The following is a 16,525-nucleotide window of genomic DNA, read 5'->3' as shown; positions in this document are numbered from 1 at the left end:
TAATCTATCTCTGATGTTGGGAAATGGTAGGACTCTGGGACTAATAGTCATTGTGTAGTCTGTTCAAGTCGAGAGATCGCATCTTCCTGAACAGCTGCCTGCAGTAAAGTCAAAGCTCCCCTTTGATGGCTGCAGTTACAACGATATTTGTGGTCATTCATGTTCACTGCACATGATTGAATATGTAAATCCCAGAACTTTTTTCAAGTCACATTCCTGAGATAACTTAAGCTTTTATAAGAAAAGGTGACATCTCAGCTCAAGTCAGTGCATTAAAGGTATGAGGTTAGAGTCTGTTTGTATTCCAACCTTGAGTGAAACTGGTTCTATTTCCAAAGTAGGAATTTATAAAATGTCACATGGATTGATTGCCTACAGATTGTGTGCTTTTTGAACAAAATAGAATGTATCTGCAAATACAATTCTGCAAATGTCAATCCATGTGACATTTTATAAATTGCTACTTTGGAAACTGAACCAATCTGACTCAAGGTTGAAATACATGGACTCTAACCCCACACCTTTAATGCACAATATGGGATTTACATATAAATGAATCGAAACCTGCAACCCCTTTCTAAAAGGGTTTGGCGGTGGATGAGTCCAATGACCTGCATATCCTCGGTGGAGTGGGAGATACACTCTAACCCCACACCTTTAATGCACAATATGGGATTTACATATAAATGAATCGAAACCTGCAACCCCTTTCTAAAAGATAACAGGGAACAGCAATCTAGGTTTGCTCAATATATCACATCAGTTGTATGACAGTATGATCTTTTGATGTAAATTCTGTGTCCTATGATCCTGTTCCACTAGCTACCTGATGAAGGAGCAGCGCTCTGAAAGCTCATATTTCCAAATAAATCTGTTGGACTGTAACCTGGTGTTGTATGATTTTTTAACTGAGAAAGTGAGGACTGCAGATTCTGGAGATCAAAGTTGAAAGGTGTGGTGCCAGAAAAGCACAGATCGGCAGCATCCAATTTTTAACTTTGTCCACCCCAGTCCAACACTGGCACCTCCACATTATAACACAAAACATCGACAAAGGTATCTGCAATGTTATTCTGGAATCCCATGTAAGAAATCGTGATGTATCTAAATAGTCAGTTGATTTTTTTAAACACATTCTCCCCGTGTCTGTGTGGGTTTCCTCCGGGTGCTCCGGTTTCCCCCCACAGTCCAAAAATGTGCAGGTTAGGTGAACTGGCCATGCTAAATTGCCCATAGTGTTAGGTGAAGGGGTAAAATGTAGGGGAATGGGTCTGGGTGGGTTGCTCTTCGGCGGGTCGGTGTGGACTTGTTGGGCCGAAGGGCCTGTTTCCACACTGTAAGTAATCTAATCTAAAAAAATCTAAATAATCGGGTGAAACTGTGCATGCCACTGCTTCTGCTTTAAAGGTTGAGCAGGTAGAAAGAAGATTACAGTAAAATGTAACTGAAGTACAAAGCGCTTTTGGCGAGATTATGAAAGTCAAAATCCTACAGCACGGGGACAGGCCCTTTGGCCCAAACTGGTCAATGCTGACCAAAATGTCCCTCTACACTAACCCCCATTTCCCTGTACTTGGCCCATATCCTTCCTATCCATGTATTTGTCCAAATGCCTTATAAAATGTTGTTATAGTACCTGCCTCAACCACTTTCACTAGCAGCTCATTCCATATGTGTTCCACCCTCTGTGTAAAAAAGCTGCCCCTCAGGTTCCCTTTTATTCTTTCCCCTCTAACCTTAAACTGATGCCCTCTAGTCCTCAATTCCCTAACCCTGGTAAAAAGACTGAGTGCATTCACTGTTTCCATGCCTCTCTTATATACCTCTATAAGGTCCCCCCTCAGTCTCCTACACTCTAAAGAAAAAACTCCTAGTTCATCCAACCTCTCCCTATAACTCAGACCACCGAGTCCAGGTAACATTCTCGCAAATTTCTTCTGCACTCTTTCCAGTTTGATAACATCCTTCCTATACCAAAGTGACCAAAACTGAACACTGTACTCTACTGCGGCCTCACCAATGTCCTGTATAACTGCAACATAACTTCCCAACTTCTATACTCAATGCCCTGATTGATGAAGGCCAGTGTACCAGAAGCCGCCTTCACTACCCTGTCTACCTGCGACTCACTTTCACAGAACTGTGAACTCGAACTCCAAGATTCCTCTGCTCTGCTACACTCAAGGCCCTACCATTCACCATTAAACTCCTTCATTCTAGAGCAGCTTCAATCTGATAGTATTCTTAATGACATATTCTCAAACATAGCAAAGCCTATCATCTGTCCTGCCATTAGGAATGCTGATTGCATTTTTTTGGGTTCTCCAACATGTAACTTTTTTTTAGCCCAGACATTCCTTTCTTACTCCTCCCCCGGCATCTGTTTTCCATTCCCTAGTGTAGCTTCGATGTCTTCATTTAATTCCAAAGTGAAGCAAAGTTGCTTGACGCAGAATTCAGCAGGTCTCCCTATCATGCTGTGAAGCAAAGGGATCTTATTTGGCAGGAATCAAGACTCTGAAAAAATCTGTATGAAAACCATGACACTGCAGTAGTTCATAGTTCTTTTAGGTTTTGAATCATCTTCTCTTAGATTCTTTCACTGGACATTGTGGCTGAGCATCAGTCAATCCAGACAAACCAAATGGCAATAACAGATTAAACAAAAGGAAAGGAAAAGCTAAAATCTAGAAGAGAATCTGGGAACACTCTGGGATATATAAAAAACAGCACAAGGATAAGCTGTAGATATTGCACTCCATGCTAGATTTGATACGTGTTATGGTTTGTTAAAGTTGCTGCTTGAATGTTAACTTTCTTAGATTTGAAAAAGAACATTACTTCTTACTATCACCCTAATATAAAGTAGCTGAAAGGACAGCTGATAGTAGCTGAAGATAATTAAACTATAAGCAGGTCAGTTTTACCTTTTGGGGGAAAGGGGGACAGGGAGAAAACCATTAAACTCCTCCTCAAAGGTTATTCATGATTCAAGGTTTTAAATACATGGATTCTCTAAAAATACAAAACAAATCTTCCCTTTATTTACAAATACTGTTCAGCATCAACAAAACTCTCAGATAAATGCCTGATTACACAAGCTTTTGTCCTCATTGCGATACAGGTGAACAGTTCTTTTGGTTTGAAATGAGCCATTGTATCTACCTTGAACAGTTTACAAAGTCATTTTGTAATGATTGTGAAAATGTTGCCATTGTTGAAATATTTTAATTAAAATATACACTTCATAAAAGCCAGAACTGAAACTGCTATTACATTCTCCATTTAAAAATGCACAAATGAGATAAACGTATTATTTGTGATAACACTGTGATGTTGAATAGCAAAAGCACAAAACTGTGCTGAATATATCAAAGAATTGACTGGGAAAAAACATTGTGCACCTGGAATCTAAGCAGACAACATTAACCAATCATTTAATCAGTTAGTTTACTTGCCAAACAAATCAGGATATTCCAACAGAAATTAATGTAGCACATTTAACATAAAGTGGAAATACTTTAAGTTTCACATCAATTGCAAGATTCAGAAATTCCGAACGACAAGAATGTGTTATGACTTCTTATAAATTGAACATATGCTCTACAGTATAGTCGCTAAATTCTAAAAAGGGTCAGAGGATTTACAACAGTGGGTCATTGAAGAAGTGGTCCAATGAGTGAAGGATTCTGATTGCATGATGGCTTTCCTATTTAGTGGCTCACAGTTATATAACATTGACCTATTACTGCATACCCACACCCTTTAGTAAACTTAACATTTTGTAGTAATGCTTATTTCTGTGAAGACAGTACAGTGCCTAATGCTGCTTTCTTATTAAGATTGGAGTTGGATTATTGCAGATTTTCGAAGCACTCTCAACAGACTATGTCTTGTTTTCTTTTTCTATGGTTGAAAGGGCCTTTCTAATAACTTTCATTTCTGTGATCAAAAGTATTAAATGACAACTCGGTTTTCTCACATTAAGCCATATATTGTTTATGATACAGAAGAGCACTCAGCCCATTGTGTCTGCATCAATTCTCTGTGAGAGTATTCCAAATCAATCCTTCATCACTGACTCTCTATAGCCATCACATCAGTTTGATTCCAATGTCTGTCCATTGTTCGCTACTTTTTCTGTGCTTTATGTACATACAAGCAGAATGGTGAACGGTTCCAATGATTTACGAGTGTCAATGCTGTACAACCAGTGGAAAGGCAGTCCGTCATCCATCAGCTCATAGAGCAAAGAAGATAACTAAACAAACTCGCCTCGGAAAGGAAGCGTGTTTGTACTTTGTTGCAACCAGCGGTAACACAGTCGAGAAAGGGGTATGTTCTCAGGGTCTTCAAATTCTAGGAATCCCAAGCGATTCAGGATCTCATAGACTCCAGCCTTGGCTGCGACCTAACAAAGGCAAACAAAGACGATGGTTTAATCAAGATTGCAAAACAAAAAATTATATGGGGAATGGAAGAAACCTGGGTTCTTGCAATTCAGACTGATTGTTGTACTGCAACATCTAGTGAGTAAAGAACAACTAACACGTGCAAAAAAAAATTGATATTATATTTAAAAATCAATACTTATAACAGCCCAGCATTAATTCAAACAAGTCATCACAGTACAATCGACAACGATGGAAACCAGGAGGTAACCGGTACCCCATCAGTATGTTGAAAGGTACAGCATATACGTATTCTGTCTCTGGATGATATTTACCTCACTAAAATCACTTTTATCCACTGCCAAATGAGCTCATTTAGTTCCAACAACATATACTGTAATTAAAAAAATGTCCATAGGTCTGACCATCATTAATCAAAGATGACAGTGGAAATCTGGCTCTCTTATGTTTTGGTTGGTAAAGTAGTTGAAGTCAGTGCTGGTATTATGATTACCGTCTTATGTAACATCTATGAAAGGGATAATTCTTAAAGACATTTCCCATACTTCTACCACCCCCAAGAATACCAAAGACATTTTCTTTAAATTACGAGTAGTGGAAGAAGATTAGAAAACAGGAGTCAAAAAATGAAAATAAATTTGAGTGTTCTTCTTCTCCAGGAAATGCCTAGCCATCCTTCACCTACTCCAAGATAACCTGCAAGTTTCACATATAAGATTTACCCGAGTGCCATTTTCTGTGCTGGCGAACTGATTTTTTTTCATTTGTGACGTCCACATACCAATTCCATTGGCCTAGTGAACATAGTGTTAAATTGGTCTAGTAACCCCCACCCCAGGGGCACATTTTGACATGGGTTCAAATCCCACCACATCAGCTGGTATAATTTAAATTCCATTTATAAAATCTTACATTGGAAGCTGTTATTAGTACTGTGACCATGAAACTAGCATTAACTGTCTTAAAAAAACCCATCAGGTTCATTAATTTTCTTTAATGATGGGAAATTTGCTATCCCACGTGACTCCAGACTCTCAAAAATGTGCCGGACCCTGTCACACAGTGACAGTGTTGGGTTATTCACATAGTTCAAAGGAAATTACAGATAGACCTTCCCAGCAATGGCACTAACCCAAGACAGAATAAATTACAAATAATTGTTTTGGAACTCTGGAGAAAAAAAGACCAAAACAACAGCACTTTAAAAAGGAGGAAGACAGACAAAGGCAGCAACCACATGGTCAGAGAAAGAAACCTACACTTCTGTCTGATACAGCAGTGAATCGCATAGTTAGTGCATCTGCTGTTTGAGTTCAAGTATCTCTGGACATCGGAGCGCATCTAGGAAAAATTAACAAACAGTAAAATTCATGGTTGACCTTGGAGGAATCTGTTGGGGAGAGCTCACAGCACAGGAGCAGATAAGTACATAGTTTATAAGTGTAACTTTGCTGTAAATCTACAATAGTGAGCAGAGTATGTGCTTTCTTAATTATATGTTTTATATAAATAGCCTGGAGCAGTGTTTTTAGAGCTGTAAGACCGGGCTATTTTCTGAGTCTGATTGTGAAGGAGCAAAAGATGGTCTTTTGTAGAGTGATGTGCTCTTCCTGTCGGATGTGGGAGATTAGGGAGAGTTTCCATATTACTGATGATCATGTCTGCAGGAAGTGTGTTTCATTGCAAATCCTATCACATTGCATGGATCAGTTGGAGCGGCAGTTAGAGGCAATAAAATGTTCTCAAAGAGGAGAGGGACCAGCAGGAGATTGTTGTACACATTGGAACAGATGACATAGGAAGGGAAAAGGACAAGATTCTGAGAAGAGAATATAAAAAGTTAGGCAGGAATTTAAAAAGGAGGTCCTCGAGGGTAGTAATATCTGGATTACCGCCGGTGCTACAAGCTAGTGAGGCTAGGAATAGGAGGGTAGAGCAGATGAATGCATGGCTGAGGAGCTGGTGCAGGGGAGAAGGGTTCACATTTTTGGATCGTTGGAATATCTTTTGGAGTAGAAGTGACCTGTACAAGAAAGACGGATTGCATCTGAACTGGAAGGGGACTAACATACTGGCAGGGAGATTTGCTAGAGCTGCTCGGAAGGATTTAAACTAATAAGGTGGGGGGGGTGGGACCCAGGGAGATAGTGAGAAAAGAGATCAATCTGAGACTGGTACAGTTGGGAAAATAAGCAAGTCAAACAAACAGGGCAGGCAGGGACAAAGCAGAGAACAAGGTAGGGCTGATAAATTAAACTGCATTTATTTCAATGTAAGGGGCCTAACAGGGAAGACAGATGAACTTAGGGCATGGTTAGGAACATGAGATTGGCATATCATGGCAATTACAAAAACATGGCTCAGGGATGGGCAGGACTGGCAGCTTAATGTTCCAGGATGCAAATGCTACAGGAAGGATAGAAAGGGAGGAGGGGGAATGGCTTTTTTGATAAGGGTTAGCATTACAGCTGTACTTAGGAATGAAATTCATGGGAATACAAACAGGGAAGTTGTTTGGGTGGAAGTAAGAAATAAGAAATATCACTTTATTGGGATTGTATTACAGACTCCTCCCAAGAGTCAGCGGGAAATTGAGAAACAAATCTGTGAGAATAATAGGATGGTTATGTTGGGGGATTTTAACTTTCCAAACATAGACTGGGACTGCCATAGTGTTAAGCGGTTAGATGGAGAAGAATTTGTTAAGTGTGTACAAGACAATTTTCTGATTCAATATGTGAATGTACCTACTGGAGAAGGTGCAAAACTTGACCTACTCTTGGGAAATAAGGCAAGGGGGGTCAGTGGGGGAGCACTTTGGGGCCAGGGACCATATTCTGTTAGTTTTAAAATAGAGATCTAAAAGCTGAAGTTCTAAATTGGAGGAAGGCCAATTTTGACAGTATTAGGCAAGGACTTTCAGAAGTTGATGGGGGCAGATGTTTGGCGGTAAAGGGATGGCTGGAAAATGGGACGGTTTCAAAAATGAGATAATGAGAGTCCAGAGACAGTATATTCCTGTTCGGGTGAAAGGCAAGGCTGCTAAGGTATTGGGAATGCTGGATGACGAGAGAAATTGAGATTTTGGTTACGAAAAAGAAGGAAGCATATGTCAGGTATAGACAGCCGAGATCGAATGAATTCTTAGAGTATAAAGGCAGTGGGAATATACTTAACAGGGAAATCAGGAGGGGCAAAAAGGGGACATGAGATAGCTTTGGCAAGTAGGGTTAAGAAGAATTCAAAGGGTTTTTATAAATACATTAAGGACAAAAGGGTAACTAGAGAGAGAACAGGGCCCCTCAAAGATCAGCAAAGCAGCCTATGTGTGGAACTGCAGGAGATGGGGAGCTACTAAACGAGTATTCTGCATCAGTGTTTACTGTGGAGAAGGACATGGAAGATATAGAATGTGGGGAAATAGATGGTGACATCTTGAAAAATGTCCATATTACAGAGGAGGTGGTGTTGGATGTTTTAAAACACAAACTGACAGAGGTCTTCTCGGACATCTTCAACCTCTCTCTGTAGCAGGCTACTGTCCCTGCCTGTTTCAAGAGGGCCAACATCATCCCTCCCTAAGAAGGATCATGCAGCATATCTCAATGATTACCACCCAGTGGCCCTAACTTTGGTGGTCATGAAGTGCTTTGAAAGGCTGGTCATGGCATTAATAAACTCCAGCCTCCCCACTACTCTTGACCCACTCCAATTTGCCTATCGGACCAACAGATCCACAGCAGATGCCATATCACTTGCCCTTCACTCCTCCCTAGAACATCTTGACACCAAGAACAGCTACGTAAGAATCCTACTCATTGACTACGGTTCAGCCATCAACACTATTATCCCCTTGAAACTGATTACTAAACTTGGTGATCTCGGACTAAGCCCCACTCTCTGCAACTGGAGCCTTAATTTCCTGACCCACAGGTCACAATCAGTGAAGACTGGGGACAATATTTCATCCTTACTGACACTCAACACTGGAGCCCCCCAGGGGTGCGTACTCAGCCCTCTACTGTACTCACTGTATACCCAAGACTGCATGGCATACCAGACTAATGCCATTTACAAGTTCGCTGATAACACCACCATAGTCGGTTGAATCTCAGATGGTGACAAAACAGATTACAGACGGGAGGTGGAAGACTTGGAAAAATGATGCGCTCAGAACAACCTAGCTCTCAATGCCGGCAAAACCAAGGAACTCATTATTGACTTTTGGTGGGATGTTATTCATGCCCCCCCTACACATTAACAGCACAGAGGTGGAACGAGTGGAGAGTGTCAAGCCACTGGGAGTGGTCATCCACAACAAGCTTTCTTGGACTCTATGTGGATGCACTGGTTACAAAGGCCCAACGTCTCTTCTTCCTCAGGCAGCTGAGGAAATTTGGCATGACGGCGAATACCCTTGCCAATTTTTATAGGTGCATTCTGCCTGGATGTATCACTACCTGATATGGCAACTGTACCATTCAAGATCGGAGATGGTTACAAAGAGTGGTGAACTCAGCCCAGACAATCACAAAGGCCAACCTCCCATCTATAGAATCCATTCATCAGGCCCGCTGTCAAGGACAGGCCACCAGCATTCTCAAAGATCCATCCTACTCTGGCAATGTTTTTCTACAACCTCTACCATCGGGGAGAAGATACAGAAGCCTGAACGCATGCACTAGCTGGTTTTGAAAGTTTCTACCCTATTGTTGTTAGAATACTGGACTTACAAACTCTTAACATTTGCCTGTACCTGTGTTTTTGTTTTTACTGCTGTTTACCTATTATTTACTTATCTATGTTACATAACTATGTGATCTGCCTGTATTGATCACAAGACAAAGCTTTTCACTCTACCTTGGTACACGTGACAATAAAAAAATTCAATTCAATTCAACATAAAGGTGAATAAATCGGACCTGATTAGAAATACCCTAGAACTCTGTGGGAAGCTAGGGAAGTGACTGCTGGGCCCCTTGCCAAGATATTTGTATCATCGATAATGACAAGTGAGGTTCCAGAAGACTGAAGGTTGGCTAATATGGTACCACTGTTTAAGAAAGGTGGTAAGGAAAAGCCAGAGAACTATAGACTGGTGAGCCTGACATCAGCGGTGGGCAAGTTGATGAGATTGATGAGATTACTTACAGTGTGGAAACACTGTTATAGGGAATCCTGAGGGATAGGATTTACATGTATTCGGAAAGGCAAAGACTGGTTAGGGATATGCTTTGTGCATGGGAAGTCATGTCTCAAGAAGTTGATTGAGTTTTTTCAAGAAGTAATGTAGAGGATTGATGAGGGCAGAGCAGTGGATATGATCTATATGGACTTCAGTAAGGCCTTTGACAAGATTCCTCATGGTAGACTAGTTAGCAAGGTTAGATCTCATGCAATACAGGGAGAACTAGCCATTTGGATAAGAATGGCTTAAAGGTAGAAGACAGAGGGTGATGGTGGAGAGTTGCCTTTCAGACTGGAGGATTGTGACCAGTGGTGCGCCACATGGATCAGTGCTCAGTCCATTGCTTTTCATCATTTATATAAATGATTTGGATGTCTGCATAGGAGGTATAATTAGTAAGTTTGCAGATGACACCAAAATTGAAGGTGTAGTGGACAGCGAAGAAGGTTACCTCAGAGGTAAAGTGGGATCTTGATCAGATGGGCCAATGGGCTGAGGAGTGCCAGATGGAGTTTAATTTAGATAAATGTGAGGTGCTACATTTTGGAAAGGGACATCAGAGCAGGACTTATACATTTAATGGTAAGGTCCTGGGGAGTGTTCCTGGACAAAGAGACCTTGGAGTGCAGATTCATAGCTCCTTAAAGGTGGAGTGGCAGGTAGGTAGGATAGTGAAGGCGGCATTTGGTATGCTTTCCTTTATTGGTAAGAGAATTGAGTATTGGAGTTGGGAGATCATGTTGTGGCTGTACAGAACATTGGTTTGGCCACTTCTGGAATATTGTGTCCAATTCTGGTCTCCCTTGTATTAGAAGTTTTGTGAAGAAGTAATGTAGAGGATTCTATCAGAAGGATGCTGTGAAAATTGAAAGGGTTCAGAAAAGATTTACAAGGATGTTGCCAGGTTTGGAGGATTTCAGCTGTAGGGAGCAGCTGAGTGGGCTGGCGTTGCTTTCCCTGAAGTGTTGGAGGCTGAGGGGTGTCCTTATCAAGTTTATAAAATCATGAGAACATGGATAGGGTAAATTGATATGGTCTTTTCCCTAGGGTGTGCGAGTCCAGAACTAGAGGACATTGGTTTAGGGTGAGAGGGAGAAGATTTTAAAAGGGACCTTAGGGGCAACGTTTTCATGCAGAGGGTGGTGCATGTATGAAATGAGCTGCCAGAGGAAGTGGTGGAGTCTGGTACAATTACAACATTTAAAAGTCATCTGGATGGGTATATAAATAGGAAAGGTTTAGAGGGATATGGGCCAAGTGCTGGCAAATGAGACTAGATTAGGTTGGGATATCTGCTCTGCATAGATGAGTTGGACTGAAGTGTCTGTTTCCATGCTGTACATCTCTATGACTCTAATTATATGACAGAATGTGGAATGTTTGGAACTGACCTTATTCCTGTTAGGATGGGAGACAGGATATGTAATTGCTGAATATAACCTGTTTCTGTCACTATAAATTATCAGCAAAAGGCTTATTTAAAATTATTATCATCAGCAAGAAAATCTAATGTATCTTAAACTTTGCATGTAACAAAGGAACAATTTTGCTTTATTCATTCACAGGATGTCGGTGTTGCTGGCTAGGTCAATATTTATTGTCCAGCCCTAATTGCCCAGAGAGTAGTTTACAGTCAACTGCATTGCTGTGGGTCTGGAGTCACATGTAGGCAAAATCACGGTAATGATGGCAGTTTCCTTCCCAAAGGACATTAATGAACCGGTTGGGTTTTCCCTCACAATTGACAATGATTTCATGGTCATCATCAGACTCCTAATTCCAGGTTTTATTAAATTTAAAATCCACCATGGTATGATTTGAACCTGGAACATTACTTGAGTGTTTGGATTAGTGGTTAGCACTGCTGTCTCACAGTACCAGAGACCCGGGTTCAATTCCCGCCTCAGGCGACTGACTGTGTGGAGTTTGCACATTCTCCCCGTGTCTGCGTGGGTTTCCTCCGGGTACTCTGGTTTCCTCCCACAGTCCAAAGATGTGCAGGTCAGGTGAATTGGCCATGCTAAATTGCCCATAGTGTTAGGTAAGGGGTAAATGTAAGGGTATGGGTGGATTGCGCTTCGGCGGGGCGGTGTGGACTTGTTGGGCCGAAGGGCCTGTTTCCACACTGTAAGTAATCTAATCTAATCTGATCTCCTCTTTGCTGAATAGTTAGAAATAAGCAAAGTATTTGCAGAGACTTCAAAGACTATGAAAGTGGTGGACAGCTGAAAGATGGCTTGACCTTGATGCAGTTGGATAACATATGTCATTAGGCAGTTGCAGAGAGAAAATAGTGGATGTGTGAGGATGAGGCAAGATAGAGGAGTGTGACAAACCATGAGAACAGATCTCCCAGCAGGAGCAGCTACAAGGTGCAGCAACATTATCTTAAATCAAAACCAAAGCTCAAAAAATTATTTTATGATGCGTAGTGTCCACAGGGATCTTCATACGAAGAAATATAGGCACATTGCCTCCTATTTGCTGTTTCTCATGGTGGCACATGCCTACAATTTAACAATAAGCATAGCTAGCACAGCCCATTCACTATGTGACACTTTTGTGGACCACTGTGTTTTTGTGCCAGATTAGCTATGGTCATCATTTGCCTAACAGTGGCAGATACCAAGTAAATTAAAAGGCACATTGCCCAGATAGCAAACATTGTATTCCTAGTCCTTTCCTCCCCTACATCCGCACAATCCATTTACATCCAAACATTAAAGGAATGGTTGATAAAATGTAATATCAACTTTTTGTGCTTATGTTCAAGCAGACCATATTTGTTCATTCATAAACACTTACGCCATATGAGACAAGGTAGCCCATTTGACTGGCACAAAATCGACATTCAGTTGCTCCACCACCAAAGCTCAGTAGCAGCAGTGTATACTGTTGAGATTGTATGAGATCAGCCAGGTGGACCTCATAGAATATGAGTTCCCTGATTGGACTAGATGAACAGTCCCAATCAGGGAGCCTTGGCTGACAGATATAAACAGGAGAGAGTCTGAGGTTCTGTTCAGTCTGAGAGCTGACTCTGAAGGAACTGGATCAGTGTCAAGGAGTCTCCATGTGTAAACAAAGGGTGACTGGGTGACGGGATACTAGCCTCTGAGGACTTATTTCAGTGGCGACAAGAGAAAAGCAGGCCCCTGAAGAGATTTGCTTGTAACAGTTTGACTTTGAGTTGGAATACGCATTTCTGGCATTGTGCCATTTTGATTCATTTGATCCTGCTGTGGAAGACTGAGCCTTATGTGTGAAAAGACTGCGTTATTTTTTTCCGGGCAAATGACAGAGGGACAAATGAAAAGCAACAAGTAATTTCCTGACAACTTGTAGACTCACACCATTTTCCATTACAAGAAGTGTAACTTTCCCTTCGGCACCAGATACAAAAACCATTCAAAAGTTGACAGATTTAGTTAAGGTATATTATGACCGAAGCGTCCTCTAAACCTCAGATGCTATTAGGTTTACTCAGCAATTTGAGAACGAGGGGAACATTTACGGGATTTTTGCCTAGGTTATGATGACTGGCAGAGGCACATGACTGTGGTTTAACCCTTAATGAGATGCTGAGAGACCGTTTGATATGTGGAATTAATGATGCAACCATGCAGAAGCGCCTAATAGCTGAAACCCAATTAGACTTCAAACAGGTGCTACAGCTGGCTTTATCATTGGAAAATGCAGCAAACGGAGCATATGAGTTGCAGGCTATTCCACTGGAAGTGGACACCCTTGCCAGTCCGACTGACCTTAGGAACACCACTTCAAGGCAACTGCATAGCCTCACTGAGGATAAATCCAAGAGAGGAACTCTAGGTCAGCCCGCAGAAAAATCCCAAAACAAAGCCAAGCCTCAGCCAAATGATTAACATTTTTTTTCAGCATTCAGGCTGGCAGTTCACCATAGTTGCTGCTGATATGCAGACCCAAGACAGCAAATGAGTCCCACTAGACCTAAACTCATAGGTTAGAATCCAGGAGAGTTCACACCCTGAAGTTTATTTATTACAGAGGTTGTACAAGCAGCAATTCCGAAAAGTCTGGTTTGGATGGGTTTTAAGGCCAATTTGGTTATAACTAACATATATTGCCTCAAGTAAAAGGCTTTTAAGTTTTTGAACAAAACACTTGTACAATGAAAGGGGAGCGGCCAGTTCTCCCAGCTCAGCATTTCTCTGGCTGTCTGGCTATTCACTGAAAGCAGCCTGGCAGTTTATGGCTGCTGGTCCAAAAAAACAGCTACATGGAAGAGGGTGTTCCATGCTGCCATCTCTCTCTCTCTCTCTTATAAGACCCTGTGTTTGATTTTACCTTTTGTGTCAAGGGGTGTTTATGGGGATTGTTGCAAATATTGGGAACAGCATCATTAAGTTGATATAATCTGTTGGATTTTCAGATAGGTTAAGTTATTCTGTATTCTGTTCTGTGCTTCATTCGGTAATAAATTCTGTTTTGTTTAAAACTAAATGGTTTGACCAGTTGCACTCCTCCTGGACAATGCACTTTACACCTGCTTAAAACAATTACCAAAGTTCGGGTCTGGGCTACTTTCTTGAAATGTTTTGAGGGGGTCTGGCTTGATCTACAACAAACATCTGATTAAATGGTCATCTGGTTCTCATGGAGATCAATATCAGCCATTTCAATGATTGCAGAAGCAGTCTTTAACAAAATTTGTTCAGGATTCCAACCCTTGAAATTGGCTAGACTAAGAACCTATATTGGGGAACCTTTACAGATTATGGGTACAACTTCAGTTCTGGTCTCTTATGAGGAGCAGCTGGTTCAGTTGTCACTGATCGCAATAAAAGACGCGGGACTAAGCCTGATGGGGCAAAATTGGTTGAGGAAGATTCACTCAGATTGGCTCAATATTTTTCAATTAGAAAATGGCTGCCTTAGTGAAATCCTAATTAAAACCCAGAGGTTTTTCGGAAAGCGACTATCAAAGGAGCTAAGGCCATTTTGCATGTTGATCAGGAAGCAATTCCATGCTTAAAGACAAAAGTAGAGGCAGAAATCCAAAGGCTGGATAGCGAAGGAATCAAACTAGTCCAGTTTGTGAAATGGGCAGCACCAGTTGTACCGATTATGAAGCTCGATGGGTCAGTTTGCCGTTTTAGGGATTTTAAACAAACAGTAAACCGCTTTTCAGGGCTGGATAATTATCCAAACCTTCGCATAGAGGATTTATATGCAAAGCTGGCAGGGAGGTAGTCCTTCATGAAACTAGACATGAGTCATACGTACTTGCAATAGAGGTTAGATGAAGCTTCCCAAAAGTATGCTACAATTAATACTCATAAGGGTTTGTACCAATATACAAGACTGCAATTTGGGGTATCGACCAGTTTTTCAGTGGACCGTGGAGAACATTTTACAATGTCTACTCCAGTCACCATTTATCTAGACGATGTGCTAATAACAGGGAAGACCTTGTTTCTTCCAGGTGGGCGTATGTCTTAGAAGAAAAGTGTGTGTTTCAGGCACCCCAAGTGACTGACTTGGCTTACACAGTTGACAAGACCGGGTTACATCAGTTGGAAGATAAAGTGAAGATGATCAAAGGTGCTGCAGCTCCCAAGTCAGTAGCAGGGCTGGTGAACTATTATGGAAAGTTCATACACAACCTGGTCTCCATCCTGGCACTTTTGCATCAAATTTTAAAAAGGGTCAGGCTTGAAAATGCTCACCTAATCAAGCCATAGCCCTCATGGAAATGAAGTAACAGCTATGATGCTCTGAGGTGTTGGCACACTTTCATCCAAAGCAAGATCTCATATTGACATGTGATGCCTCCCTGTACAGTACTGGGCAAGTACTAGCTCATAGGTAGCCCAATGGAGAGGAATGCATCCAGTACATTGGCTAATGCAGAGCGTAAATGCACCCAGATAGAGAAGAAAGGTTTGGTGGTCATATTTGGAGTCAGGAAGTCCAACCAATACCTTGACAGACGTTAACTTTTAATTATAATGGACCACAAACCCATGCTAGGTTTATTTAAAGAGGACAAGGCAGTGCCACCCATAGCTTCAGGTCAAATTCAGCAATGCATATAATTACAAGTTGGTACACCATCCGGGAGGCCAAGTAGCAAATGCGGATGCACTGAGCCACCTCCTGCTGGCAAATACACCTCTGGTGGTGCCACCACTGAAACAGTCCATAATGCTTTTAACTTTTCTGGAGACACTTCCAGTCACAGCTGACAATATCAGATGTTAAACACAGGAAGATCCAGTCCTGGCAAAACTGAAACAGCTGGTGGTACTGGAGGAAACCAAAAAGTTATTGCAACTAGATTCGAAAGCTTTTTGGACCAGAGAGACCAGATCAGCAGAGCATTGCATATTATTATGGGAAGCAACAATGATTGTCCCGAGCAAAGGTCATCACCAGTTACTGACTGAACAGCACCAGGGTCATCCAGGAGTTTCCAAAATGAAGATGGTGGTGAGAAGTTATTCTGGGGCCAGAAGTGGATACAGACACAGCCACGTTAATGAGGCAATGGCCAGAGTGCCGAACACAAGACTCTGCTAAGCCAGAGAGACAGTTTACTTCAGGGGATGAGGTTTCGTGTGGAACCACAGGAATGACCCTGCCTGGTCGACGCAAGATCAGGTCCAGTGACGTATAAAGTTTGGGACAGTACAACGGCCCTGAACAAGCAACGGCCCTGAACAAGCACATGAACAATATGAAAGCTGCAAACTTGCAAATGGTATGGGAGCAAACAGTGTCCAGCTCCCTGACTGCCCTCCACGGATGACCGTGGAGGAACAATGGCGGATATTTCTGTGTATAATGCAGAAGTTGCAGGATTAGTTCATTCCTAAAAGGAAGAAAGATCCCAGGAGGAGGCATGGGCGGCCGTGGCTGACGAGGGAAGTTAAGAAACATATAA

General features: G+C 41.7%; 1 protein-coding gene across 6 annotated transcripts in view; it reads right to left on the bottom strand.

The window, feature by feature from the left end:
• Window positions 1-3,022: 3,022 nt before the first annotated feature.
• The window catches only part of LOC122541788 (paladin-like), a 244,182-nt gene continuing 230,679 nt past the window's right edge, over window positions 3,023-16,525 (bottom strand). For all 6 annotated transcript variants that reach the window (XM_043678767.1, XM_043678766.1, XM_043678768.1 and 3 more), the window contains one exon: window positions 3,023-4,411. In XM_043678767.1, coding sequence (XP_043534702.1) covers window positions 4,262-4,411 — 150 coding nt within the window. In that variant the 3' untranslated portion in view covers window positions 3,023-4,261. The remainder of the gene's footprint in view (window positions 4,412-16,525) is intronic.

This window comes from Chiloscyllium plagiosum, chromosome 38, assembly GCF_004010195.1.
Source record: "Chiloscyllium plagiosum isolate BGI_BamShark_2017 chromosome 38, ASM401019v2, whole genome shotgun sequence".
In the NCBI taxonomy this organism is placed as follows: domain Eukaryota; kingdom Metazoa; phylum Chordata; class Chondrichthyes; order Orectolobiformes; family Hemiscylliidae; genus Chiloscyllium; species Chiloscyllium plagiosum.
The sequence above is the reverse complement of the archived record's forward strand: the minus strand, read 5'-3'. Positions and strand labels throughout refer to the sequence as shown.